Raw genomic sequence first — 25,822 nt, 5'->3', positions numbered from 1 at the left:
TTTAGTATTTAAAGATTTTGTGAGTAGTTTTTTCTAAAAATTAGTTTATAAGCAGTAAATCATATAAATTATACCTTTACGTACAAAAATTATATTTAAATAAATGAATTCGTACATTATTTTATTAACCCTGGCGGAAATTGAGCCCATTACCCTAAGAGCTGGTTAAAAAATGGAGCTGAAGAAATTTTTGTTCAAGCTCTAGGGCTCCTCGCCCTCTCGCGATGGTGCCGCTCGGGAGCGCGCGATTGCTGAGGTGTATTTGGATTTCCAATAGCCCGGGTCGCCATTCGGTTCTCTCAGCTGCTGCCGCGCGCAGGGGCATTGGCGCCGGAATCAGACGGTCCTCTTCGATTTCCATGGCAATGCCGTCTCCAAGAGGAAATCTCACAGCATTGTGTTCGGGATCCAAGAATCCGGGTCCCGGGATCACGGCAGAGCCTTCGTCCGTCAGGAATGCGAGGAAGAATGTGAAGGACAAGGAATTTGTTCCTGATAAGAAGCTGGCGGATTTGAGGAAATTGATGAGCGAATCGGGTGTCCAAGCTTACATCGTGCCATCGGAGGACGCTCACCAGGTACTTGCGTCTTCCTTGAGAATGAAAAAAACGACTCTAGGATTTTTTTTTCTTGTCATTTTTGTAAGTAGCTCACTGCTGCGTATGCAGAGTGAATTTATAGCCGAGTGCTTCACGCGACGAGCTTACGTTTCAGGATTCACGGGAAGCGCAGGAACTGCTGTGATCACCTTGGAGAAGGCTGCGCTTTGGACGGATGGTCGATACTATCTTCAGGTAAATGATTCAACTTCATTCTTTTGCTTTCTTCCTGCACAGATTTCTCATTGTTTTTTCTGCTTCTGTGTAGGCTGAGAACCAACTTGGACCTGAATGGACGCTCATGAGAGGTGGCTCTGTTGGCGTGCCTTCATACAGTGAGTGGCTCAGGGACAATCTCTCTGCTGGTTCGGCTGTAGGCATTGATCCAGTAAGGTGTCGAGACGATATTTTTTTGAGCTACAGTTTGTCTTTTGCTTTTCTAAACCTCCGTTCTCATGTAATTATTGTCTTGACAGTTTCTTGTCACCCACGAAGGTGCGGAGGAGCTCAGGCGAACCTTGTCAGCCAAAGAGATTCAACTCACTTTTGTCGATCGCAACTTGATTGATAAGATTTGGCTCGATGGGAGACCTTGTCCGCCCAAGTCTCCTCTGAGGGTGCACGATTTGATTTACGCTGGCGTTGATGTCGCAGCGAAGCTCTCGGATGCGAGAAAGAAACTTTCCGCAGCTGGTGCTACTGGCATCGTGATAACCATGCTCGATGAAGTTGCATGGCTGTTTAATCTTGTAAGTGAATGTCTATACTTTTCTCTTCTCAATTTTTATGTTTCAGCGTGGTGGCGATGTCCCTCATTCTCCAGTGGCTTATGCTTACGCGCTTGTTGAGATGGATAAGGCAACTCTTTTCACTGATTTGTCAAAGGTGACGCCAGACGTTGAGATGCATCTGGAAAACTCTTCTGTGACCGTCAAAGAGTACTCCGCGCTCCTATCAACTATTCAAAGGTGTGCTATCATTTGATGTTAGGGAGTTGCTAACGCAATGTTTTTTAGATTAGCTGAGTCGGGCTCAAAATTGTGGCTAGATCCAACCAAAACCAACATGGCCATTGTGAATGCATTTTCGGATGGATGTACGGGCTTTTATGCCAAAGCGGATGTCGACGGGAAAAATGGAACATCAGATGGACCGGCTGCATTACACAGACCATCGCCGCTATCTGTGCCGAAGGCCATAAAAAATGCTGCTGAGATGTCAGGGATGAAACAAGCACACTTGAGGTAAAAGTTCCGTGGTTTTCTTCGCAATTGTAACCGGGTCTCTTTCCGAGCAGAGATGCTGCAGCACTGGTTGAGTTTTGGGCTTGGCTCGAAGTACAAATCGTTACTGAGAAAGCCAAGCTTACGGAGGTGGAAGTTGGCGATGAACTTCTCCGCTTTCGTTCCAAACAAGAAGGATTTCTAGAAACTAGCTTTGACACGATTTGCGGTTCGTATTTTTTACCATTGCAGAATTGTCGGCTCTTACCAGTCCTTACAGGATCGGGTGCAAACGGAGCCATTGTTCACTATAGGGCGGAAAGTGATACGTGTGCTTTAGTGGATGATGAACACATGCTCTTGCTTGACAGTGGCGCGCAATATACAGATGGAACAACAGATATAACCAGGACTGTTCATTTTGGGGTGCCTACTGATTACCAGAAAGAGTGTTTTACGCGAGTTTTACAGGTACGCTCCGGATCATGTCTTGTCTTTTTAGCTGACTTGTTTGTATTTTAGGGGCACATATCGATTGATCAAGCAGTTTTCCCAGAGAATACTCCAGGCTTCGTACTCGACGTTCTGGCTCGTTCGTCCTTGTGGAGAATTGGACTTGACTATCGTCACGGTATTTTGTTCTCACCTGCAGTGAATTAAGTACTCTCTTGACTATGCAGTGGAAATATAGGAACTGGCCATGGAGTTGGCGCTGCTCTCAATGTCCATGAAGGTCCTCAAAGCATCAGTTTTCGGTTCGGAAACATGACTGCCTTGCAACCGGGAATGATAATCAGCAACGAGCCTGGTTACTACGAAGATCACAAGTTTGGAATTCGAATAGAGGTGAGACAGAAAAGTTTCTCTTAACACTCTCTTTTTTCATTCTTTGTGCAGAATTTACTTCATGTTTGCGAGGTGGAGACACCAAACCGCTTTGGGGGAGTTTCCTATCTGGGATTTGAATGCCTGTCATTCGTTCCAATCCAGGTAATGCGACTCACATTCATCCAATCCCTCACTCATTTGTTCTTCTTCCAGACAAAACTCATAGCCCTTCATCTCTTGTCCGACGAGGATATCTCTTGGGTGAACAAGTATCACGCTGCAGTCTGGGACAAGGTAAGCTTCCATAAGAAATTACCAGTGAAACCACTCTTTCATTCATCAGGTGTCTCCGCTTGTGAATGAGAGCGCTCGCGAGTGGCTAAAGCGAAATACTCTTCCTATCAAAAGAGCGTGAAAGGTAAGCAATGTGAATCCTATTGTCTCATGGTAAACAGTATGTGAATCCTATTGTCTCATGGTGAACGGTAACTATTGTCACTCAATGTGAATCCTATTATGGAGATCACACAATGAACTTATCCTATTGTCTCAAGGTGTTAGCCATTGTCGTGATTTTATTCTGGAATATATCCTATTGTCTCAAGGTGAGCTATGGATTCCACGGCGATGACGCTCGACAAGATCACGTATGGCGCTCCACTCCGGGGTTCCAGTGACACCACATTCTCCGCCGCTCGAGCCCCCATGGCCAGATCTGGCTGGCTCTTGCAAGCGCCCAGCAGCGTCCTCCAATCCAGCCGCGATGGAAGAAAGGGCATGGAATCCATGAGATCTTGCGCGTCGCGGAGCTGCCCGGCGCGGCTGAGCGAATCGACAAGGCAGCTGTAGTGTTCTTTGCCCGGATCGAGGCCGAAATCCCCCGCGATCGAGAGGAAGAATCCCCTGGCCGATTCCACGAGACCAATGTGGTTGCAGGCGAGCATGACGCTAGCGAGCGTGGATCCATCGGGCTTGACCCCTTCCAGGAGCATCGCGTGGAAGAGATCGAGCGCGAGCTTGCGCCGCTCCACCGGCCCCGCGAGAGCGAAGGATTCGACCATCGTGTTCCAGGCGTGCGTGGAAGAGCGATGGCTCAGCATCCACGGGAAGAGATCCATGGCCTCGGCGAGGAATCCATTGAGCGCGTACGAGGCGAGCAGCATCGAGCACGCGATGGCGTCCCACTGGGGCATCCGATCGAAGAGCTTTTTCACGTCGTGGATCCGCTGGCTCTGTGCATAGCCCACGATCATGGCGGTCCAGGCGACGAGATCGCGGCAGGGGATGGAATCAAACATCGCGCGCGCCTCCTCGATCCTGCCCAGCTGCGAATTCCCCGAGAGGAGGCACGTCCACGCCATGGCGCTGTGGCGGGGCATCCTCTCCAGCCAGATCTTGGCCGACTCCATAGCTCCGCTCTGCACGATTGATTGGATCATCTCAAACCAGGATACCGCGTCCCTGCGAGGGATCCTCTCGAAGACCCAGGTGGAATCCTCGACGCTGGCACCGCTCGACTGGAGCAAGAGATTCCAGGCGACGGTGTCTCGATCCGGCATGGAGGAGAACAAGCTCCAAACTCTCTGGGGATCCCCAGCCTGGGCATACGCTTGGAGCATCACGTTGGTGGAGACGAGCGACCATTTCGGGCATCGATCGAAGAAGCAGTGCTCCGCGTCCGCGATGGAGTCGCAGTAGAAGATTAAGGTGGTCCATGACACGGCATTTCTCTCGGGCATGGCTGCAAACACAGCCTTGGCCTCGTCAATATGCCCTTCTTGGGCATTTGCTGCAAGCATAGAAGTCCATGCCACCACATCTCTCTCGGGCATTTTGACAAATATCTCTTTTGCCTCTCGGAACTTCTGTTTTGCGGTGTATCCATGGAACATTATATTCCAGAGAACCAAGTTTCGATTAAAGCCATGATCAAACATCACCTTTGCCTCTTCCAGATGCCCATTCTGGGCATACGCTGCCACCATTGCCGAGAAGCTCACTAGATTCCCCCCGGGCATTTTATCAAACACCATCTTCGCGAAGATGACAAGCGCGTTTTCCGAGTAGGCCTGTAACATCGCTGTCCACGAAACAACGTTCTTCTCGCTCATCTCTTCAAACATTTTCCTCGCGGAGGCGAGATCACCCACTTGGGCATATCCCGTGATCATCGTCGTACACGAGACAACGCCGCGATCTGGTGCTGTGAAGAACAATCGCTCGGCCTCGCCCAAATCTCCGTCCTGAACGCTGGCACCGATCATTAGATTCCAAGAGACTATGCTCCTCTCGGGCATCTTGTGGAAGACCAAGCGCCCCTCGTGGCCATGCCCATGCTGCACAAATCCCGACGCCAGAATCGTCCAAGACACCACGTTCCTGGCGCTCATCCGATCGAAGCACTCCTTGGAGCGCTCCACCTGGCCGCTGCGATTGTAGGCCTGGAGCAAAGCATTCCAGGAACTGATCGATGGCCTCGCGATCCCCTGGAACACCGCCCTCGCATCCTCGATCCGCCCATAGCGGCCATACATCTGGACCAGCGCATTGGCGAGGAACCTGTTGTGCCTGTGAAGCTCGCTCACCCCAACCCATGCCTGGATCTCTCTGGCGCGCCGGAAATCCCTCGAATTCCCACACTGGAGAAGGCAGTCGATCGCCGCCTGGAGCTGCGGGCAGAGATCTTGAGCGCGGCGGCAGGAGCAGCAAATTCTCGACAAGGCCTCGAGCATAAAATTCCAAGAGCCCTAACGGTTTTTTCAAGTAAGCATATCCGAGGAATAATCATCTCAAGAACCCTAAAAGAATATCCCGGCGAATAATCCTATTTGTTGTGTTTGCAACGGCAACGAAGCAACGGACTCCAATCCAAGCGGAAGGAAACAACAACACATCCAGATGCAGCAGCAGCAGCAGCAGCAAAACAGAGAATTCTTGTCAATCACCATCTTTGTTGGGAAGCTCTTGCTACTGTGATAGCAGCTTATGCACGGAGACCTGTGAATCGCAAAGCTCACGAAAATTTTCTAGGAGCATGGCAAACTTACCGACGTGGACATTTTCATGACCTCTCTTATCGCCATTGTAGCATAGGCCGACGTTGGGAGAGTGAATTGCAGCTGCAATGCCAGAAGGCTGGGGCCTTGAGTGGAGTTTGCATCTTCTTCTGGAAGGCTAGTGCTAGGATCTTGGAGCAAATCCATGTCCGTTTTCGTCAGAGGATTCCGGGCGTCGCTGTACGAGGATAATCTCCTGGAACCGAAAGATGTGAGTTTTGGGACATTGAAGCAATCGGACAAATTACCACTCGAAGTCGATAGGCTTCACGAGTAAGTTTCGATATGCTCCTGTCAAATACTCCACCGAGAACTCTCTACAAAAATTATCAAAAAGGAAGTAAACAAATGTTGGATCGAAACACATACTTCACGTTGTGTGTACAAGACTTCAAATCTATTGATTCCTGTAAGATGAAAGCGTTAGTTTGTACATGAAAACGTTGGAAACGAGCTAACCATTTTCGTGATTTTATTGTAGACATCGGCCACATCGTTTGATGGATAAACAGTGGTGGAACTGCCAAAAGAAATCAGTATCCGGAAGCAAAAAAGAAACTCACAAGCCTGCTCACTCACCCGACTAAAGGCAAGACCACGTCGGTTATCGCATACTTCTTCGAGGCGATATCTTCCGCTGTGACATGCTAGAATGGTGTTAAAGCGGTAAGATTTTCCAGCAATCTGGTTACCTTTACTTTCTTCCGAGATGGGCGAGCGAGTTCCATGCAAGCGTCATCCTCTAGGACGTCCGTGTCTACGAGATCCTCAAGATCCACATCATCTTTCCCGGCTTCTTTAGAAATCTCATCCTCTTGACAGTAGACGAGATCACCTTCCACAACAGCATCCACCCCTGTAAAAGCTACGTCTTTGACACCGTTTGAGAATGACAAAAGTGGATTACCATATTTTTGTATCCTCGTGCTTGCAGCGCTGTTCCACAAATAGCTTTGGTAGCTGTGGACGTACCTGTAGAACAAGCTTAAGAAAGAAAATAGAAAGCTCTTGCAAACTTACATCATCCGCATTGGCCTGGGAATGTTTTGGATGGCCTGTAGGTAGTTTGCAGGATCCTTTTTCAAGCCAAGAAGCTGCGCCAACAAAGAACGAAACATGGATCAGGCCCGTCATAATCTTGACATCTTACAATGGCTCTTTCGGCAATCATATGGTGCGGCATGAGCTTTAAGGCCTCGGCAGGACCAGCAGTCTTGAAGATCTTACGAGATTCCTCAGCTGCTTGCTGCTGTGTAAACCGCGTTAAGGCACCCGTTAAAGCATTTAAAAAATAGAAGAAAAAAAAGGATATCTCCTTCTCTCTCTTGGAGTATCAGATCCACTGCGGTTTTCCAGTCACCTTGGAGCAGCTTGGCGCCTATAGCATGCGTCGGCACACCACAGCTTCCAAAACGCTGCAAAAATGTAAAGGTAGTACGTACCTTAGATCAAAGTCATCACATACCTGCAAGCCATAGTAGTTGATAAAACCAGAGTTCCCCATGCCCTCAGCTGCTTCCTTGATCGCATGCTCGGACTCTGCAACGACATCACTGCACGCAGTCCATTAGAGAATGCTTTCCATCGGTTAGAAATCACCGCAAAATCACGTTGAAGCGATTTCCAGAAAGCTCTCCAAGAACTAAGCCCTTCTCAACGTAGCTAAGAAAATTTAAAGAGGAAATTGGAAAGAATGTTAGAGAGAAAAAACAGTACCTAAAGTTTCCTAGCTTGATACCAAACAAGGCTTTGTTAAGTGCTGCGAGTTGTGTTGCTGAATGCTTGTAAACAGTGACCTGGAAAAAAATATTGCATTTTGTTTTTCTCCAAACTCTAATGGCGACTAAAAAGAAGTTCTTACCCGCTGCGTTGTTACTGCACGCTTATCTTTCGTCCCCGCAAAACCCATGTTCTTTGCCTGGTAAGAAACTTTAGAAAAACTAACAGTTACGCTCGGGTTACCTTTACGCCAATCTTCTGAGCTACAATCATCAAAGCCGACTGCGTAGTCTTGTTCTCTTTGTATAGGTAAAACCTTACAAGGAAAAGAAACCGAAGCTTGAGAAAAAGAACCAGGGAAGACAAAAACTTACTGGCAAAACTTGTGTCTATCAGCTGGCCAGTAGTTTCCTGCGCGACGATCAAACTTGTCACCGTCTTGTCTCTGTCGCTTCGAGTCATGGCCTCGCTTTCCTTTCCAGCTTCGATTCCTTTTCCCAGATCGATCGTCAGAAGCTGAGCCGCCACCGTATCTCACGCGAATGCGATTGTCCGCCACAGTATCAGTTATAAGCATCGGCATTCTCTCCCGAAAGAACGCGTGAACTTTCTGCAACACGAAGACCTTACTTTCATAGACAAGAAGAAAGACAAGCAGCAAAGATACCGTGCGGCTGCCTTTATCCTCGTTTGGCGTGAGAGTTTCCACCAGTGAGTTGCCATCATCGGACTTTTCCGGAGAAATCTTGTCAAGGAGCTGCTTGACAATACGGGCATTCTCCTCGCCGGCGAGTTCCTTGAAAGCATCGAGCTGTGCTTCGTATGAAGCCACGGAAAACTCCGCGGCAGCGGCATCACTCCGGGTTTCATCCTGAAAGACGAAAGAGAAAAAAAAAGCTAAGCAGCCATGATCAAGAATGGAAACATCAAAGAACCTCTGGTGGCGCTGTTAAGCTCGTCAATCGCACCACATTGCCATCGAGATCCACCTCGTTAACGATGAAGTCGGAGTACCTGAAAGAAAGAATGCAACCATGGCTGGAGAGAGCGCGGCATACCTTTGCTTGAGAACAGCTCTAAAACCGGGGAAGGAATTCGCGAAGCACAAAATCCCAACATCCTTCTCCTCCATCGCGCGACCTAACTAAAACCCTAACACTTAAATTGTTCGAATCCTCTTTTTTTCCTGGAAGTATTTTGGTACTCTGTCCAAAAACAAAGATCTGCCACCTTAACGAAATGATAAACGAAAATCTCCTGAATAACACAAAGTTCCATAAAGGTAAATGACAGAGATTTCTTTTAGGTCAATGTTTTTTCATATCCTGCGACAAAGTAGCCAGCTAGCGGATGTTTTCATGTCCAGCTGTGGACCACGCCCATCGCTGCGATCGCCAAAAACATCGTCAATCCCTTCCGCCATTGTCATTCTAGCCACTATAAACCACCACCGAAATCGCCCAATTCACTCTCCTCCCACTTCCATTATCAATCTCGAGCTTAGCCTCGAGCTTCTAGCGCTAGAGATCAGCGCTTGGTAGGATCCCGAGCTTTGCTAGAGCTCCAAATTGATCACCATGGCGGCCCGGACGACCCCAATCACGGCCGTCACCCCGGAATGGCTCGAGAAAGGTGACAACGCATGGCAGCTCATCTCCGCCACGCTCGTTGGCATGCAGAGCGTCCCGGGCCTCGTGATCCTCTACGGCAGCATCGTCAAGAAGAAATGGGCCGTGAACTCGGCCTTCATGGCCCTGTACGCGTTCGCCGCCGTCTTGATCTGCTGGGTCTCCTTCGCGTACAAGATGTCTTTCGGGCACCAGCTCCTCCCCTTCTGGGGCAAAGCCGGGCCGGCGCTCGATCAGAAATTCCTCCTCCGCCAAGCCCATCTCTCCGCCACCGAGTACAAATTCCACAATGGAACGGTCGAAACTCAGATGGTGCAGCCGTTCTACCCCATGGCGACGATGGTGTTCTTCCAGTTCGTCTTCTCGGCCATTTGCTTGATCCTCATCGCAGGATCGCTGCTCGGGCGGATGAACATCCACGCGTGGATGCTGTTTGTGCCGCTCTGGCTCACGTTTTCGTACACGGTCGGGGCATTTAGCCTGTGGGGCGGCGGGTTTTTGTTCCAGTGGGGAGTTCTCGATTACTCTGGAGGGTATGTGATCCATCTCTCGTCAGGGGTGGCGGGATTTACAGCAGCATATTGGGTAATATCACTCTCGATCGATCACAAAGTTATTCTAAACTTCAAAGTTATTCGCGCAGGTTGGTCCGAGGCTGACAAAGGACCGCGAAAGATTTCCCCCAAACAATGTTCTGCTCATGTTGGGTGGCGCTGGATTGCTCTGGATGGGCTGGGCTGGATTCAACGGAGGAGATCCCTACGCCGCAAACATCGATGCATCCCTCGCGGTTCTAAACACAAACATCTGTGCCGCCGCAAGCCTGCTCGTCTGGACGGCTTTCGACACCATCTTCTTTGGCAAGCCGTCCGTAATTGGAGCGGTCCAAGGGATGATCACCGGGCTCGTTTGCATCACTCCTGGAGCTGGTGAGTATACAAAATCAAGCATTTCTTATCTCCAATCTATACTGACAAACATTGTGTGAATTTCAAGGTCTCGTGCAAGGGTGGGCAGCGATTTGCATGGGGATTCTCTCCGGCAGCATTCCATGGTACACGATGATGGTCGTGCACAAGCGATCGCCCTTCCTTCAGAAAGTTGACGACACTCTGGCGGTTTTCCACACTCACGCGGTGGCGGGAACTCTCGGGGGATTTCTCACGGGTCTTTTCGCGCAGCCAACGGTGACGGGAATGTTTTCGTCAGTCCCGGGAACTCACGGTGCGTTCTACAACCACGACATTAGGGGAGCCATGCAGGTGGTGAAGCAGCTCGGAGGGGCGCTGTTTATCATCTCCTGGAATTTGGTGATGACCAGCATAATCTGCTGGGTGATCAGCAAGATCGTTCCTCTCCGGATGCCGGAAGAACACCTGATGATCGGGGACGACGCCGCGCACGGCGAGGAGGCTTACGCCCTGTGGGGCGATGGCGAGAAGTATGATTCGTCCAAGCATGGGCTCTACAACGAAGCCGTCGAGGCTGGAAATCGAGGAAGCTCGAGATACAACGAGCCGCCAGTTGCAGTTTGAGAATCAAGGTGATTTTTTTTCTTAGAGATTCTTGGAGATTCTTTGCAGAAAAATATTTTCTTTTTCCTTTTTCTTTCCGTCATATTTTGTTTTCTTTGGACGAGAGAGAGGCTTTCATGGAGCTGCATTTGTCAAAATTCTCTCCTGGTTCGGTGGCTCTTCGATTGTTGGGCCAATCTTTTGTTGCCAAGATAATAAAAAACAACCACGCATTGTTTTCTTTATGATTAGTGACCAAAATCGCGTCACATGGCATCCAAGGGCGGATATCAGCTCCTGCCGGGGCAAAATTCCACCACGTAATTCGTCCCGGAATGGCAAGTAAATGTGCTGCTGTGATCGACGCCTAGTGGGCCTTGAACATCTTGGAATATATCGTGGGCGCACACGTGGACGGCTCGGAGCTAAGCCCGCGGCAGCAGAATCTATCTGTCTGGAATACCGAACAGGCGCTTCTCACCACGTCGCCATTCCGTCCCAGAACGCGCAGCTCCATCGGACAGTTGGAATTCACATCGCTGTGGCACCCCGCTGCCGTACAGTTCCTGTGCACGGGGACGATCCGTACGGGCAGGTTATAGCCGTCCACGAGCGACACGTCGTAGAAATCGCTGCGATCGGAGCCGTCCAGCGTGAGCTCCGCGATGGTAAACGGCGGCTGGCCGCCAATACCCCGGCATTCCAGCTCGCCGGTGTCGCAGCCCAGGGTGGTGTCGCTGGAGGTGGTCTCCAAACTGGCAGTTTGTGCGCCCCCAGATTCGAGCCGCCGACCAGTCCCGGGGCACCACGATGTCGAAAGATTCGTCTGGGAGATCCCAGCCAGGCCGGCCATACTGTGAAGGGGCAAGCGTTCTTTAGTCTCAGCGTGACGTTCCTTGAGGTGGATGGGACATTGCATGAACTAAATTTTTTCTCGATCCATGAGCTTGAGAGCTTACCTTGGAAAATGCCGGCCAAGAGCACAAAAATTGCAATGGAAATCCTCATGGCCCTCTGTGTGTGCGCCTCTGGTTCGTTCACGGTCTCAATGCAATGATTTAAATCGGGCTCGGGTCCCTTTGTTTGCCACTCGGGCTCTCGCGAAAAAGTATATGGTTTTCAAACTATGCGAATATTCTGCGGCCCGCAAAGAATATGCTTGCACGAATATACTTTGTCTTATTCGTGCCGAGTTTTTATTCGCCAACGAGGGTTTATCATCGCAGGTCTTTTTCTCCCTTCTCGACTCTCTTCTCCGATCAATGGCGCCATCGATCCAGCAAGTCAAGGCGCGCACCATCTTCGACAGCCGCGGCAATCCCACTGTGGAGGTTAGATCGATTTCATTTGCTTGCATGGAGAGAAAAGGCACTGACTATGGCAAATCTCGCAGGTCGATGTTGTGTTGTCTGATAAATCGTATTACAGAGCGGCTGTGCCCAGCGGCGCCTCCACTGGTAAATCAATCGATGCCTTTTTCCTTCGGTTCTTATTCGTTCTAATGAATGTTACTTTGTAGGGGTGTATGAGGCTCTGGAGCTTCGCGATGGAGGAAAAGACTACATGGGAAAGGGGGTTTCAAAGGTGATTTTTTGCGTTTGCTTTTGGGGAATTTCTGCTCGACAAACCAAAGCTTTGATGTAGGCTGTGAACAATGTGAACGCGATCATCGGGCCTGCTCTTGTTGGAAAGGTAAAGGATTTATCAAAGAATTCTAGCTCCAACTTAACAAAATCTTGTACAGGATCCGACCGATCAAACTGGTATTGACAACTTCATGGTTCACGAGCTCGATGGAACACAAAACAAATGGGGCTGGTGCAAGCAGAAGGTAGTAAAAAACTTTGCTTTTTTCTCGAGCTCGCTCATCCTCTTTTCGTTTCTTTGTTCTAGTTGGGGGCCAATGCTATTTTGGCCGTGTCTTTGGCCGTGTGCAAGGCCGGAGCTGGCGTTTCCAAGATCCCTTTGTACCAGCACATTGCCAACCTTGCCGGAAACAAGAAGCTTGTGCTCCCCGTTCCTGCCTTTAATGTTATCAACGGCGGCTCACACGCCGGCAACAAGCTTGCAATGCAGGAATTCATGGTTCTGCCTGTTGGAGCTTCTTCGTTCCGAGAGGCCATGAAGATGGGAGCTGAAGTCTACCATAGCCTGAAGGTGCGTTTTTTCTTTCTAGATGCCTTGCCTCTCTTACCAAGCAATTGTCAAAACAGGCTGTTATCAAGAAGAAATATGGCCTAGACGCCACTAATGTAGGAGACGAGGGTGGTTTTGCTCCAAGTATTCAGGTAGACTGTTGTTTTCTCGTCGTTTTAAATGTTTATGTTGTGCGTTTGATCTGCTTACAGGAAAATAAAGAAGGTCTGGAACTGTTGAAGACTGCTATTGAGAAGGCTGGCTACACCGGAAAGGTAGAAACAAGATTTTTCTCTTTACAATTACAAAGTGGAATTGATTCTCAGGTTCTCATTGGTATGGATGTTGCTGCATCCGAGTTTTACAACGAAAAGGACAAGCAGTACGACCTTAACTTCAAGGAGGAAGTATGATTTTCAACGTTTTGGAAATGGTTTTGACTAATTGCCTAAATGACAGAACAATGACGGCAGCGAGAAGATTTCCGGTGACAAGCTCATCACACTCTACGAGTCCTTCATAAAGGATTATCCTATTGTGTCTATTGAGGATCCTTTCGACCAAGACGATTGGGAACACTACGCCAAGTTTACGGCTAAAGTCGGGAAGGATGTCCAGATTGTTGGTGACGACTTGCTGGTTACCAATCCGAAGGTATTTCCTTTAAAGTTCTTTGTGACATGGAAACGAGACTTCATTTTGCAGCGTGTGCAACAAGCGATCTCCGAGAAATCTTGCAATGCTCTCCTGTTGAAGGTGAATCAAATCGGAACTGTGACAGAAAGTATTGAGGCTGTGAAACTCTCTAAACAAGCTGGTTGGGGAGTAATGACCAGTCATCGCAGGTAAAGTTTGACGATTCACAAACCATTTGCTTGCTGTTACTGAAACCTCTTAACCTTGCAGTGGTGAGACAGAGGATACATTCATTGCAGATCTTGCTGTCGGGCTGGCAACTGTAAGAACAGAAAATTTCATATGAGTGATCTTTGATGTTTTGTTTTTGTTTTTGCAGGGTCAGATCAAGACGGGAGCTCCATGCCGATCTGAGAGGCTTGCGAAATACAATCAGGTAAGTCCGAGGTTTTCTTAAAAGCTAGTTCCTGCTGAACTGGAAACGAATCTATGCAGCTTTTGAGGATTGAGGAAGAGCTGGGAGACGCGGCTGTATATGCTGGCGCTAACTTCCGTAACCCCGTGGAACCATACTAGAGTTTGAGGCGGCGCTATTTAATCAACAAGCACAAGAATAATCTTCTCTTTTTGCTGTTCTCGTCCTCATCACAATTTTCCTGCAATAACGACGAGTGATCCAAAACTTTAAAGGGAAATACAATTTTTCTTAAAAATTATTTTTTAAAATTTTATTTAGTTTTGAAAGCTTTTTTAAATATAAAAACTAAGATTTGATTGTTACAAAATCAGAGTGGCGCAGCGGAAGCGTGGTGGGCCCATAACCCACAGGTCGGAGGATCGAAACCTCCCTCTGATAGCAACAATTTTGTTTTAAACTTTTTGAAGTGTATATAAATGGGTGGGTGAACAATCAGATCTCAGCAAGATCAAGTGTAGCATCTGTTCTTATCAGGGTTTTCGTACAAATCGAGAAACGATATAAAGGTTTATTTAATCTGGTCACATTCTCGAGATATAAACAACTGACGGATTAAAACAAAACTCACTCTTCCAATCTCAAAGCTCAGAATGGCTCGTTGTGTCATCCTTTGAACCAACAAAGCTCGCAAGAGAATTCAAGAGAATCTGATACACTTCAATCCCCTTGAAGTATTCTCGAGAGCTTAAGAACTGGAAAGCAAAAAGAAATCGTTAGAAAAGGCAGCAAGGGAAGAATCACTGAACCTCGTTGTGATCGTGGAGAAGAATGGGAGTGTTCGCCATTGGCGAGAATCCAAAGGCCGGAATTCCCAAGTCACGGAAGTAGCGAGCATCGGTTGAGGCAGGGAAGATCTCTGGCTTTGCGAGTCTCTGGTTGGATTTGGATATGGCTTCCTTGAAGACTGACCACCAAGGATTGGAGTCATCGACCGGAGTGTAGTTCAAGGAACCATCTCTTCTCTTCACTGGAGTTTTCTGCTTGAACTGGACAAGGCGAAACTTTCACGTAGCTTGGCAAAATCAACACGAGAGAGGGAACTTTGAAAGCTTGATTTACCTCGTAAGTCATGTTTCGCGAGGCGGGAGCCCATTCCTCGGCGATTCTCTTCTCCATGGCAACGGGGTCTGCGAAAGGAGGCATTCTTACGTCGAATCCGGCCTCGGCCTCGGATGGTTGGAGGTTCATGACAAATCCCTGGCGAAGAAAAACAAGGCGGCTAGCATAAGAAGGAAAGAACAAAGAGAAAAGGTGGAACGAGAAAAAAAAAACTAAATTGCTAGAAAAGACATTTTGATCAAGGACATCAGTCAAGCAGAAGAAAGACTGGGAAAACCACGCAAAGCAAACATTGCATGAACCAAGAAATAGCATCGAAACAAGCCGATATTTTCGCTCGAAGAAAACACGTCAAAAGTTCTCAAGAATCACGAATGCATGGAACCGCAAGCTGAAAATCTGGATAGCACCTAGGATTCTAGAATTGATTGGTACCATGGAAGAGAATAAAGAACAAGGGAAAAGGAAAGAAAGAATGGAGCACGAGGAACTTACCGTGGGAGTAGGAGTTCCAGCCTTGAGAAACACTGGATTCACCGACACCACCTCGCCCTCGGCCGCGATCCCAGCCTTGACAAGATCAAACTGCGCCGCTCGAAACTTGCTCACAATCTCCAAGCTCTTCCCCAAGTTCTCCATGGCACTGTTATCGAAGAGCTTGGATCCATGGCCGGGCCGCCCCATGGCCTTCACCGCCAGCCACCACGGCGATCTCTCGGCATAGAACACCCGATACTCGTCCCCCTCGGACGCCAATCCCTCGTCCAGCGCGAGCCCCACGTTAAGATCCTGGAACTCCTTCGAGCCTGTGAATTGCCCAGCGCCATCGTTGCCGCCAATCTCCTCGTCCGGGAGGAAGGAGACATGGACTGAGCGTGGCGGCTTGAATCCCGCCCTCTTGAGCCGCCGGATCGCCTCGAGGTACTGCAATCCCACGCACTTCATGTCCTGGGATCCGCGAGCCAGGACATTGCCGCGAGAATCCTCCGCGGCGGCGAAGGGGGGAGAGCTCCACTTGGAGGGCTCGGCCGGGACGACGTCGACATGGGAATTGAGGAGGAGAGACGGGAGGGAGGGATCGCTGCCCTGCCAGGTGAAGAGGAGGACGGGCTTGCCCGGGACGAATTCCAGGACGCGGGATGCCAGGCCCAGCTCCCCGGCGATGGCGAGCAGGAAATCGGTGGTGGCCGAGTAATCGGGATTGGGATGCACCGAGGGGATCTGGAGGTAGCGCTTGAATCGGTCCAGCGCCGCCGCATCCTCCTGCGCGGTGGGCGGCTCCGGCGGCGATGATCCAGCTGCCGCGGAGGCAGCGAGCAAGAAGAAGAGAGAAAGAAGAAATATCGTCATCGAAGAACCCTAGCCTAGCCTCCTCGCTTTTAAAATTTTGGCTCCGATAGAGCCTAGCCTAGGGTTTACAAGGAATGGGGGGGATTTTGGCGCTCCTTGCCGCTCTAATCGTCGGTACATTCTTCCCGATGGCGCATGGATCCAGCTGCGATGCTGCTGCTGCTGCGCCTGGGATTTATGATGCGGTGAGAGGAAGGAGATTTCGATCGAGCGATTTTTCTTAGCTTGGAAATTTTTCTTTTCTGGCAGATGTGCTTGGCTGAGACTGATGACAGCAGCAAGATTTTGATCCGCGGAGGAACAGTGGTGAATGCCGATCGCCAGTTCCATGCGGACGTGTATATCGAGGATGGAATCATCAAATTGGTAGCTCCAGATTTGAAGGTAGCGTCCTCCTTACCCGCCCGCCCTTCTCTTGTGGATGCTAAAGAACGATTGGCATGACAGGTTCTAGACGGCGTTCGTGTAGTCGATGCGACTGGCAAGTACGTAATGCCAGGTGAGGATTAGCTTCTTCTCTCGCATTTCTTTTCATTGTTTCTACATTTGTTTTCGCTTCAGGAGGGATTGATCCTCACACACACCTCGCAATGCCGTTCATGGGCCAGGAAACTTGCGATGACTTCTTCAGTGGCCAAGCCGCTGCGCTAGCCGGAGGTACAACCATGCATATTGATTTCGCACTCCCGATCGATGGTGACCTTCTGAAGGGGTTTGAGAGCTACCGAAGAAAAGCCGAGCCCTCTTGCATGGACTACGGCTTTCATATGGCTGTTACGACCTGGAACGACAAAGTGGCACAAGACATGGAAACTCTCGTGAAAGAACACGGTGAGCTAGTTTTCGTTTTCGTATTTTACAAGTTTGTGTTGATCTCGTGCTGTAGGAATCAACTCTTTCAAATTTTTCATGGCGTACAAGGGGAGTTTGATGGTGACGGACGAACAGCTCTTGCAAGGGTTTAAGACGTGTAAAAGCCTTGGCGCACTACCACAAGTTCATGCGGAAAACGGTGATGCCGTGGCCGAAGGTCAATCTCGAATCTACGACTTGGGCATCACTGGACCGGAGGGTCATGCGCTGTCTCGGCCATCACTGGTAAGCAAAACTTTTAATATTTCTTTCTTCATACTTTTCTTTTACATGCGAAGCTGGAAGGAGAAGCCACAGCACGAGCCATCAGACTTGCAAAGTTTGTAAACACGCCTCTGTATGTGGTTCACGTAATGAGCATAGATGCACTGGAAGAGATTGCTCGAGCTCGTCAAGCAGGTCGGTTTGGTATTTAGAACCTTCGTCTAAAATTGAAGCTTTGGCAGGACAACGAGTGATTGGCGAGCCAGTTGCATCTGGTTTGGTCTTGGACGACTCCAAGTTGTGGGATCCAGACTTTCGGGTAGCTGCACAGTACGTATGCATGCCTTTAAAAGTTTCTGCTTTCAAGTTTTCCTCTCTTTGCAGATACGTGATGAGCCCTCCTATAAGGCCTGCTGGACATAATGCGGCACTTCAGGCCGCCCTCTCAAGTGGAGTTTTGCAGGTGAATATACTATCTACTAAATTCTAGTACTCTAAAAATCGAGCTAACACGACGTTTCAGCTTGTCGGCACAGACCATTGTCCTTTCAATTCATCACAAAAAGCAGCCGGCAGAGGCGATTTTCGGAAAATCCCGAATGGTGTCAATGGTAAGTTTACATTTGTGTTGCTTCCATGGTGCTTTTGTGAAAATTGATTTTTTTCAGGCATAGAAGAGCGAATGCACATTGTGTGGGATGCTATGGTGGTAAGTAACAGCAGCTTCCTCGTTTTTCTAGCGTCCAATATTTTCTGGAACAGAACTCTGGGAAGATTTCTCCATCAGATTATGTTCGAATATCAAGCACTGCCTGGTGAGTAGGTCATTCTCTTGCTTTCGACTTTTTATTGATTTTAAGCTCAATCAGTGCACAAATATTCAACGTATATCCGAGGAAAGGCGCGGTGTTGCCTGGCTCAGACGCGGATCTTATCATCTTGAATCCCAACAAAACAACAACGATCTCTGCAAAAGCTCACCACTCGAATATTGACACTAACATATACGAAGGATGGCAAATCAAGGTAATAACTTTATGCTTCATTTTATCGCGGGCACTGAGATGTTCTTCCATCTTCCAGGGGAATATAGAAGTGACCATCAGCCAAGGCAGGATTGTGTGGGAAAATGAGAGACTCAACGTTGCTAGAGGGGCCGGGAGATACGTGAAAATGGCACCATTTGGACAACTCTTTGATGGGATTGTGAAGGCAGATATTGCTTACCTCTCCTCTTTGAAGGCTCCAGTGTATAGAAAATAAATGCGAGAGAGTGGATCTTGTGATGCTAACAAGGTATATAGTTTGTATATAAACAAATGATTATAAGGATAAACCCTCAAATATTTAAGAACTTCAGCGTAACTGCAACATTGTCATTACAAGTATCGAAATGTAAAAACCACCACTGGCCCCTATTAGAAAGCTTGTATAATTCTGGATTTGAGGACGAAATTAGATACCTGGGACCTTGTATAAATGCCCAAGAAATAATCTCTAAAACCAAAATATTTCATTTTGTTTTGCATTCACAATGGCGGCTTCTTTGGTGTCTTGTTTCCTTGTGTGCCTCTTGAGTGCTTATGCAGCCATGGGTTTGCTTGTACAATATGGTTCTACCACGGTCGGGAATGGCAACTTCATCCCCTTGAGCAGCACCAATTCGCCTCCCACGGTTGACATTGAAGGATTTCGTGGAAATGGTAGCGTTCGTCTCTTTTCAGTGGTGATGGCAGATCAAAAAGCACTGCCAAGCCCAAATGCAGTCTATCCCTACATCAACTATTGGATTGCAAACATTCCTGCGGGCAGCTCTGGTAAGTGTTACAAACTTACGTTATCTTTGAGCTAATGTTGATTGGATCTGTTGGTGGCTTTGGCGTGAAAGGAACTGTAAATGGGAGCATTTTGGAGCCTTATGTTGCTCCTTCCAACACAAGCAACAACATCCACTACCCAAATCCATTCAGTGCAAAGAACCACACGTATGATTTCGTGCTTGTGCCACAGAGGAATCCCTTGGTGAAGCCCATGGACAGCCGAATTGTTCTCTCTCTGGCTGATATCATCCGGCAGTATCACTGTGGGAGTCCTCTCCAGACCGTCTCCTTTACCACCTCGCTCCATTAACTGTTTTCATTGATATTGTTAAGGTACAACCCAATAAAATGAAACATCAAGATCTATTGATCTAAAATGAATAGTCTTCATCGTTAGGGATATTTTTCAGAGGCTCCTGACTGAACAATAACAAAAAATGTTTATCATTCTTGAACTTCGAGTGAAAATGAAATTCAAAGTAAGATTATGCCTCTTGTTTTTGTTTCTTAATTGAGCAAAAAAGTGGTAAATGATCATTGAGACTCACAAAATTATTCAATGAAAATCAAAGGAAGTCAATAAAAGTTAAAAATAAATAAAACTTTGAGCTGAACTCATCTCACTACATCAATCAGTCGAGGTATAAGCATTAGAAAGCAACACGTAAAACGAAGAGTCGCCACCCTCCATCTTCACTGCCTTGTCTGCGGCGGTGGCACCCTTCCTCGCATCTCCAAGAACTCGGGAAGCCGCCAGCAAAGTAGTCAATGCAACATCGTCAGGCACAAACGGCATGCTCTCGAGCAGCTCCTCGGCCTCTTGCAAGCGCCCGGCTCGCCCCAAAAGATCGAGCATGCATAGATAGTGATCCACCACCGGACAGATCTCATAGTCCGCCATCTTCGAGAAGAACTCGCGCCCGATTTCCACACGCCCGACGTGGCTGCACGCCGCCAGAGCAGTGATGAACGTGATCTGATCCGGAAGCTCGCCCACAAGCTCCATCTCCCGGAACTTCTCCAGCGCTCTCTTCCCGCGGCCATTGTGATCGTAGGCCGCGATCATGGCGTTCCAGGCGACGGCGTTGCGGCTGGGCATGGCCGAGAAGACAGCCTCGGCCTCTTCCAAGCTCCCGGAGCTCCCATACATTGTCACGAGCGAGGTTCCCGCGTACTCGTCCAGCGGGAGGCCGTGATCGTCGAAGTTTTCGTGAAGGATCCTCCCGGTTCTCACGTCCGAGAGGCCACTGCAAGCCTCGAATGCGCTCGAGAAGGTGAGCTCGTCCGCTGGGAATCCCTCGAGATCCATGCGCTTGAAGAGATGGACCGTCTCTGGGAAGTCCCCGGCGCGGGCGTAGGCCGCCACGATTGTGTTCCACGCGCTCACGCTCACAAAACGCCCTGGCATCGAGTGGAAGAACTCCCGCGCGAGATGTAGATGGTCACGCTGGGTGTAGCCGCACAGCATCGAGCTCCAAGAAACTCTATCTCTCTCCAGCATTCCGTCGAAGATCTTCCTAGCGCGCTGGAGCTGGCTGCTCTGGACGAAAGCCCAGATCATCGTGTTGGCGGAGATAGAGCAGTGAGACGGGATCCTCTCAAAAGTCAGCTCCGCTCGATCGATCTCCCCGTTGCGAGCGAATGCGGCAGTCATGGCGCTCCAGCTCACGACGTTTCGGCGAGGCATTCGCGAGAAGCTTTGCTCGGCAGCGATCAAGCTCCCGCACCTCCCATACATCGTCACCAGCGCGGTTCCCAGGTTGACACTCGAATCAAGGAAGCCGCCGAGCTCGGCCTCGCTGTGGATGGTCTTCCCGAGCTGGATATCGTCGCAGGAATCCAGCACGGAGATGAGAGTGATGCTATCCGGGTGGACTCCCTCGAGATCCAGCTTCTGAAAGACCGCTTGCGCCTCTTTGTTATGCCCGGTTTCGGCATAGACTGCAATTATCGCGTTCCAGGCAGTAACATCCGGCTGGAAAATCGCATCAAAAACATTTCTTGCTGTAACAATTTGCCCGGATCGAGCGAACATAGCAATGCACAGCGTCCACGAAGCGTTATCATGTTGTGGCATGGAGTTAAACACAAACTGTGCTTCATCAAAATGCCTATTTGAGGCATTTGCTGAAAACATGATGTTCCATGAGAAAACGTTCCTGGGGGATTGCATCCGACCAAAAACAATCCAAGCATCGTCAATGCTACCGCAGGTGCCATACATGTGAATTAGCATGTTGGCGAGAAACCGTGAGGTGGGCTCGAGGCCGCTCAGCGCGATGTGGCGGTGGAGATACCGCCCTTGGGAAAGAAGAGAACAATTTCGGAGGAGAGAGGCAAAGAAAGAGGGATCGGGAGACTCTGGGAGATTGGAAAGCTCCTCTTCCTGGAGCTGATCGATGCAATGCGGGTGCTCGCGGCGGCCGCTGTTCTTCCTCCTGGATCGCAGCGTCTTCCGCAATGCCATTCATGGTTGAGAAGGCAAAGAGCCCTAAATTTGAATTCATTCTCGTTGGCTATGGCGTCGCGTGGCAATGCGGCTAATCGTGTCGCCCTCGCGTCGATTCTTCTCGCCTTCTGTGGCGCCGGATTTGGAATCCCCACTCCAACGCCGTGGCCGGAGCAATTCCACGCGCTGCTCTTCCAGAATTCGAGCGGCAAGCTCTCCACGATCGACCTGTGGTATGATTTCCCGAATGGCAGGAACTTCAATATCATCCACCACCAGCTGGGATCCACGCTGTACGATCTCGAGTGGACAAACGGCACCTCCTTCTACTACGATCTCGACGCCGGCAGCTGCAAGACGATGCATTTCCCAGTGGGGATTTTGTCGCCGGATTGGCTGGTGAGCAATTCCACCTACATTGGTGTGGAGAAAGTGGGAGGATTCACTTGCAATGTCTGGTCCAAGGCCGACGGTTTCATCGTCTACTACGAGGATGTGGAGACGAAGAGGCCTGTGCACTGGCTCTTCTTCACAGGTATAGTCTCTTTTCTTTCGCTCTCCTGTAAGAACTAAGAATGAAAATCTTCCAGGGATGTCACAGTATGTCATGACTTTCGAGCCAGGCAAGGTGCTCGAGGACGAAGCCTGGCAAGCTCCATGGTACTGCTTTGATCGCGAAGAAAACGAGAGTTTCCAAGAAAATGGAGGTGATCTAAAGGTACCAAGTGAGCTCTGGAGCGTTCTCAAGCACACGACACTCTTGGATATGGCGGAAAGATCTCGTATGTGACAAACTTTATTTCAAGGTGAACACTATCGAATTTGTTTTTCTAGCCAGAGGGAGTGAAGATTGACTTGAGCTGCTGTATGGTCTTCTTGTCGAGAAAGAAGGTCTTCATCAACACCTCGTCCAGGATTTTGGATCCAAACAAGGAGTTGGCGATGAGCTGGAAGCCAGGGAACTGCGAGTTGAGCGTAACGATCCCCACTGCACTGGTGTTTCCAACGTTGAGCTGCCAGTGGATCAAACCCCGAGGGAAGATCATCACGTCGCCTTTGGAGATGACTCGAGCAAAGAGCTTGTTGTCCGTGGTGACAAACCCGGCGTACATGCTCCCCTTCACGACGTAGATCATCTCGGACGCGCGGGGGTGGGTGTGAGGAGGAATCAAGCCGCCTTTCGCGAAGTCGAGCCTCGCGATGGAGAGGCCGAGCGAGTTGAGACCCGGGTACTCGTTGACGGTTCCAAACACCGCTGCAGCGCCGAGTGGATTGTTCGTTTTGGCTGAACGCTTGAGGGCGCCAAAGATGAAGTCCTCGGTGGTGGTGTTGGAGGCTTTTTTGCAAGGGAAGCCATTGATGGTGAGATCCTTGGAGAGGTCGGCGACGCAAAAGTCTTGCAGTGGATCCGGATCGGCGGCATTGACACGGATTGAGAATGAAAGAGAGACGATCATGATCGTCATCATCAGCAGCAGTGACAACGAATTCATGGATTTTGGGACCACCATCTTCTTCCGAGTGTTCATAAGAACATGGAACTTTTGGAAGAGATCTATAAGAACTAGTGATGATTAAAGGAAAGAGATTGGAGCGGCACTTATACACGAGATTGACTTCGTTTTCACGCAAATGCAAATGCGAGACATGCTCTTGAGGGTTTGCGGAGCGTGAAAGTTTTCAGATTGACTTTATGGCTTCCACGTTGATCTTTAAATTCCCAGTTAACGTGTACTAGCGTTTAATCACTGATAGATAACGTTTGGACCCGGCAAAGTCTAGCGAGAGTAAAGTAGCTCCACCGAAAGCTTGTCACCTGCAGCTCAACGTCAGGAAGAGCACTAACTCAGTGCTCATACTGCAGTCGTGTGGGGATTCTGATCAAATTCTTACGTGCAGAGAAATTGAATCGTGGTAAAGGAGCTACTACGTTCTCATCCACATGAAATTCGCTCTTCTAGCCCGAAAGAGGGAAAACGAGGTCTTTGACCAAGTCAACTTTTAGGTCTGGGAAGAACCCCAAACCCTAAATGTGGGTGGGAACATTCTTCATCGTCTTTCTCGCCGCGGTCGCTGGATCATCGTGCGGCGCTGCTCGATTGTACCGCTTCCCACGGTCGGCCAGGGTTGCGATCCAGGACTGGAGGCCATTCAATGTCGCTCATCGCGGATCAAATGGGGAAATTCCAGAGGAAACGGCACTGGCGTATAAGGTGAGTAGTGAAGTTTGGGAGCCATGGATTACTTTCAATTTCTCTGTCCAGAGAGCAATCGAGGAAGGAGCCGATTTTATAGAAGCGGACATCACAGCTACAAAGGATTGCGTTCTTATTTGCTTCCACGATCCAATTCTCGATGATGTCACGGACATTGCTGCGCATCCGGAATTTAGAGGACGAAGAGCTACGTACGAATTCGAGGGCCAAAATCTCACGGGGTTCTTTGTTGGTAAGAGGAACTTTTTTTTGTTCATTCCTCTGTATCTCATCATCTCCCTTCTTTGTCTAGTGGACTTTACATTTGAAGAGCTTCAAAGACTAAGACTTCGCCAGCGGTATAGCTTTCGGGATCCTTCATTCAACGGTGATTTTTCTTTCTAGAAAAAGTTTCTGGACGCGTTATCTAGTGCTTTGCAGGAAAGCTTCAAATCATCACATTCGAACGTTTTATCTCAATCGCCTTGGAGGCGTCTCGCACAGTTGGAATCTATCCGGAAATCAAGAGTCCGGTCTTCATGAACAAACATGTAAGTGAGAAAAAAAGAACAATCTTTTCTTCTCTCTCGTGTTTGTTTTTTCTTAAAAATGAAATCCTTTCTGCAAACAGGTACAGTGGCCTCAAGGCAAGAGAGTAGAAGATTCTTTCATGGAAATCCTACAGAAGTATGGCTACAAAGGAAAATATAAATCGGACGACTGGAACAAGCAGCCAATCTTTATACAAAGCTTTGCTCCAACGTCGCTTATGTACATCTCGAACATCACAGACTCTCCAAAAATCTTTCTGATCGACGATGCCACGGTTCGTACGCAGGACACAAACCAGGTATCCACAAACCAAAGGCGATTGAATGCTGAAAAGCTTCAATTGTGGCAGAGTTATGCAGAGATAACATCAAACCGATACTTGGATTTCATCAGCAACTATGTTGTTGGCATTGGACCCTGGAAGGATACGATAGTGCCTCCAAACATCACCACTGGTTATTTGATGAACGCGACACACCTGGTTTCAAGAGCTCACTCTCGGCATCTCCAGGTTTGTCCGCTCCAAATTTTCTACCTTTCGCTACCCTCGATTTTTTCTGTTCTTAAGGTTCATCCCTACACGTTTAGGAACGAGAACCAGTTCCTCCATTTTGATTTTCATGAGGATCCATACGAGGAATTCGAATACTGGATCAAGACTGTTAAAGTCGATGGACTCTTCACGGATTTTCCAGGGAGCTTGCACAGGTATCAGGAGTGGAGCTCCAAAGAGTAGCGAAATAATGGTTTGATACACATTTCCTTGAATGTAAAGATATGAAATTTTACGCGCCATACTTGCTACTACCACCAAGGAGGTCTAGGAGCACCCCCAACAAACGACGGGACAGGGAAAGTGTGCAGCCGAGGCACATACATGTTCCGCATCGGTAGAACCTGAAATCCATGTATATTTTCTGATATATATCCTGATATTTTTTGTCGGCTATGGTAAGCTCGCCTATGCAGCGATTCTTCTTTCTGCGGCGCCGGATTTGGAATCCCCACTCCAACGCCGTGGCTGGAGCACTGCAAGCTCTGGTGTGATTTCCCAAATGGCAGGAACTTCAACTACAGCTGGGATCCACGTTCTACGATCTCGAGTTCCTTCTTCTACGATCTTGACGCCGGCAAATCATAAAAAAACTGGAGCAACACTTGCATTATGCTCCATACAACTACGTTGTTTATAACAATCCAATGTGAACTTGAACCACTTCCAGGGTGCATCTCCATCTTGCTTGGACTTGAAGTGCTTGGGGGATTTTAATTGGTTATAGGCTGCAGTATCAACACGGTCCCCCTTGAAAAAGCTGCACACCCTCACAGAACAATAACAATTTGAACGAAGTATCTTCCACCCCTGAAACATAGATAAACTTACGCTCATGGAAAAATGGAATACAATGTTCCAATCAAGTATCACACCATTTGAAGTGATATTGGAGATTCAGGCCAATATATGGTGGTGGAAAGTTAACTATATATTTGTCATAAAAAAGA

The 25,822-nt window shown here is 48.7% G+C and overlaps 11 protein-coding genes and 1 non-coding gene across 15 annotated transcripts; 7 read left to right on the top strand and 5 right to left on the bottom strand.

Annotated features, from left to right (window-relative positions):
* The first annotated feature begins 185 nt into the window (after nucleotides 1-185).
* Nucleotides 186-3,181, top strand: LOC9644297 (probable Xaa-Pro aminopeptidase P). The gene is made up of 13 exons (XM_002984507.2): nucleotides 186-578; nucleotides 669-794; nucleotides 868-987; nucleotides 1,076-1,348; nucleotides 1,395-1,567; nucleotides 1,616-1,843; nucleotides 1,897-2,051; nucleotides 2,103-2,293; nucleotides 2,345-2,453; nucleotides 2,514-2,668; nucleotides 2,720-2,812; nucleotides 2,864-2,944; nucleotides 2,994-3,181. The coding sequence occupies exons 1-13, from the start codon at nucleotides 225-227 to the stop codon at nucleotides 3,063-3,065; spliced, it is 2,130 nt and encodes a 709-aa protein (XP_002984553.2). The 5' UTR covers nucleotides 186-224; the 3' UTR covers nucleotides 3,066-3,181.
* A 44-nt stretch (nucleotides 3,182-3,225) lies between these two features.
* Nucleotides 3,226-5,382, bottom strand: LOC9644296 (pentatricopeptide repeat-containing protein At4g02750). The gene is made up of 2 exons (XM_002984402.2): nucleotides 4,591-5,382; nucleotides 3,226-4,410 (listed from the first exon to the last, which is right to left on the bottom strand). The coding sequence occupies exons 1-2, from the start codon at nucleotides 5,380-5,382 to the stop codon at nucleotides 3,226-3,228; spliced, it is 1,977 nt and encodes a 658-aa protein (XP_002984448.2).
* A 61-nt stretch (nucleotides 5,383-5,443) lies between these two features.
* Nucleotides 5,444-8,587, bottom strand: LOC9644607 (pseudouridylate synthase 7 homolog). Of its 2 annotated transcripts, XM_024689549.1 has the most exons (20): nucleotides 8,484-8,587; nucleotides 8,361-8,439; nucleotides 8,093-8,296; nucleotides 7,800-8,035; nucleotides 7,669-7,741; nucleotides 7,568-7,624; nucleotides 7,423-7,502; nucleotides 7,306-7,368; nucleotides 7,172-7,259; nucleotides 7,019-7,121; nucleotides 6,857-6,957; nucleotides 6,727-6,800; nucleotides 6,614-6,678; nucleotides 6,399-6,562; nucleotides 6,286-6,353; nucleotides 6,166-6,226; nucleotides 6,076-6,113; nucleotides 5,955-6,023; nucleotides 5,698-5,902; nucleotides 5,444-5,647 (listed from the first exon to the last, which is right to left on the bottom strand). In XM_024689549.1, the coding sequence occupies exons 1-20, from the start codon at nucleotides 8,555-8,557 to the stop codon at nucleotides 5,618-5,620; spliced, it is 1,932 nt and encodes a 643-aa protein (XP_024545317.1). In that variant the 5' UTR covers nucleotides 8,558-8,587; the 3' UTR covers nucleotides 5,444-5,617. The 2 variants fall into 2 exon arrangements, with proteins under 2 accessions (XP_024545317.1, XP_024545318.1); XM_024689550.1 differs by lacking the exon at nucleotides 7,306-7,368.
* Nucleotides 8,588-9,002: 415 nt separating this feature from the next.
* Nucleotides 9,003-10,588, top strand: LOC9644295 (ammonium transporter 3 member 1). Its single transcript, XM_002984506.1, has 3 exons — nucleotides 9,003-9,638; nucleotides 9,697-9,982; nucleotides 10,050-10,588. Exons 1-3 carry the CDS (start codon nucleotides 9,003-9,005, stop codon nucleotides 10,586-10,588), a joined length of 1,461 nt encoding a protein of 486 aa, XP_002984552.1.
* A 1,177-nt stretch (nucleotides 10,589-11,765) lies between these two features.
* Nucleotides 11,766-14,065, top strand: LOC9644294 (enolase). 2 transcript variants are annotated; one of them, XM_002984505.2, is made up of 14 exons: nucleotides 11,767-11,898; nucleotides 11,961-12,024; nucleotides 12,087-12,151; nucleotides 12,212-12,259; nucleotides 12,312-12,398; nucleotides 12,461-12,724; nucleotides 12,781-12,855; nucleotides 12,916-12,978; nucleotides 13,030-13,110; nucleotides 13,163-13,357; nucleotides 13,409-13,548; nucleotides 13,610-13,661; nucleotides 13,719-13,775; nucleotides 13,835-14,065. In XM_002984505.2, exons 1-14 carry the CDS (start codon nucleotides 11,830-11,832, stop codon nucleotides 13,913-13,915), a joined length of 1,341 nt encoding a protein of 446 aa, XP_002984551.1. In that variant the 5' UTR covers nucleotides 11,767-11,829; the 3' UTR covers nucleotides 13,916-14,065. The 2 variants fall into 2 exon arrangements, with proteins under 2 accessions (XP_024545338.1, XP_002984551.1); XM_024689570.1 differs by having other exon boundaries at nucleotides 11,766-11,898; nucleotides 12,781-12,978.
* A 58-nt stretch (nucleotides 14,066-14,123) lies between these two features.
* On the top strand, nucleotides 14,124-14,195 carry TRNAM-CAU. The gene has a single exon. It is a non-coding gene; the product is annotated as a tRNA-Met (tRNA).
* A 98-nt stretch (nucleotides 14,196-14,293) lies between these two features.
* Nucleotides 14,294-16,277, bottom strand: LOC9644605 (aminoacylase-1). Of its 2 annotated transcripts, none has more exons than XM_002984399.2 (4): nucleotides 15,372-16,277; nucleotides 14,877-15,014; nucleotides 14,564-14,803; nucleotides 14,294-14,509 (listed from the first exon to the last, which is right to left on the bottom strand). In XM_002984399.2, exons 1-4 carry the CDS (start codon nucleotides 16,224-16,226, stop codon nucleotides 14,396-14,398), a joined length of 1,347 nt encoding a protein of 448 aa, XP_002984445.1. In that variant the 5' UTR covers nucleotides 16,227-16,277; the 3' UTR covers nucleotides 14,294-14,395. The 2 variants fall into 2 exon arrangements, with proteins under 2 accessions (XP_002984445.1, XP_024545303.1); XM_024689535.1 differs by having other exon boundaries at nucleotides 14,310-14,509; nucleotides 14,564-14,818.
* Nucleotides 16,278-16,280: 3 nt separating this feature from the next.
* On the top strand, nucleotides 16,281-18,657 carry LOC9644604 (dihydropyrimidinase). The gene is made up of 13 exons (XM_024689534.1): nucleotides 16,281-16,411; nucleotides 16,476-16,610; nucleotides 16,674-16,725; nucleotides 16,788-17,057; nucleotides 17,113-17,324; nucleotides 17,378-17,498; nucleotides 17,546-17,633; nucleotides 17,688-17,766; nucleotides 17,827-17,914; nucleotides 17,972-18,012; nucleotides 18,066-18,118; nucleotides 18,173-18,329; nucleotides 18,387-18,657. Exons 1-13 carry the CDS (start codon nucleotides 16,301-16,303, stop codon nucleotides 18,564-18,566), a joined length of 1,587 nt encoding a protein of 528 aa, XP_024545302.1. The 5' UTR covers nucleotides 16,281-16,300; the 3' UTR covers nucleotides 18,567-18,657.
* Nucleotides 18,658-19,751: 1,094 nt separating this feature from the next.
* LOC112351507 (pentatricopeptide repeat-containing protein At2g13600-like) lies at nucleotides 19,752-21,590 on the bottom strand. The gene has a single exon (XM_024689504.1). It carries the CDS (start codon nucleotides 21,588-21,590, stop codon nucleotides 19,752-19,754), a length of 1,839 nt encoding a protein of 612 aa, XP_024545272.1.
* Nucleotides 21,591-21,630: 40 nt separating this feature from the next.
* On the top strand, nucleotides 21,631-22,401 carry LOC9644602 (uncharacterized protein At4g14100). Its single transcript, XM_002984502.2, has 2 exons — nucleotides 21,631-22,107; nucleotides 22,163-22,401. Exons 1-2 carry the CDS (start codon nucleotides 21,642-21,644, stop codon nucleotides 22,360-22,362), a joined length of 666 nt encoding a protein of 221 aa, XP_002984548.2. The 5' UTR covers nucleotides 21,631-21,641; the 3' UTR covers nucleotides 22,363-22,401.
* On the bottom strand, nucleotides 22,340-23,168 carry LOC112351517 (putative germin-like protein 3-2). Its single transcript, XM_024689536.1, has one exon. The coding sequence runs from the start codon at nucleotides 23,099-23,101 to the stop codon at nucleotides 22,403-22,405; it is 699 nt and encodes a 232-aa protein (XP_024545304.1). The 5' UTR covers nucleotides 23,102-23,168; the 3' UTR covers nucleotides 22,340-22,402.
* A 408-nt stretch (nucleotides 23,169-23,576) lies between these two features.
* On the top strand, nucleotides 23,577-25,114 carry LOC9644601 (glycerophosphodiester phosphodiesterase GDPD6). Its single transcript, XM_002984501.2, has 7 exons — nucleotides 23,577-23,785; nucleotides 23,837-24,020; nucleotides 24,081-24,155; nucleotides 24,209-24,318; nucleotides 24,399-24,617; nucleotides 24,669-24,830; nucleotides 24,888-25,114. Exons 1-7 carry the CDS (start codon nucleotides 23,603-23,605, stop codon nucleotides 25,053-25,055), a joined length of 1,101 nt encoding a protein of 366 aa, XP_002984547.1. The 5' UTR covers nucleotides 23,577-23,602; the 3' UTR covers nucleotides 25,056-25,114.
* The last annotated feature ends 708 nt before the right edge of the window (nucleotides 25,115-25,822 follow it).

Source organism: Selaginella moellendorffii, unplaced genomic scaffold (assembly GCF_000143415.4).
Source record: "Selaginella moellendorffii unplaced genomic scaffold, v1.0 SELMOscaffold_62, whole genome shotgun sequence".
Taxonomy (NCBI): Eukaryota; Viridiplantae; Streptophyta; class Lycopodiopsida; order Selaginellales; family Selaginellaceae; genus Selaginella; species Selaginella moellendorffii.
Note: the sequence above shows the minus strand (reverse complement) of the source record. Positions and strands in the feature narration are given on the sequence as shown.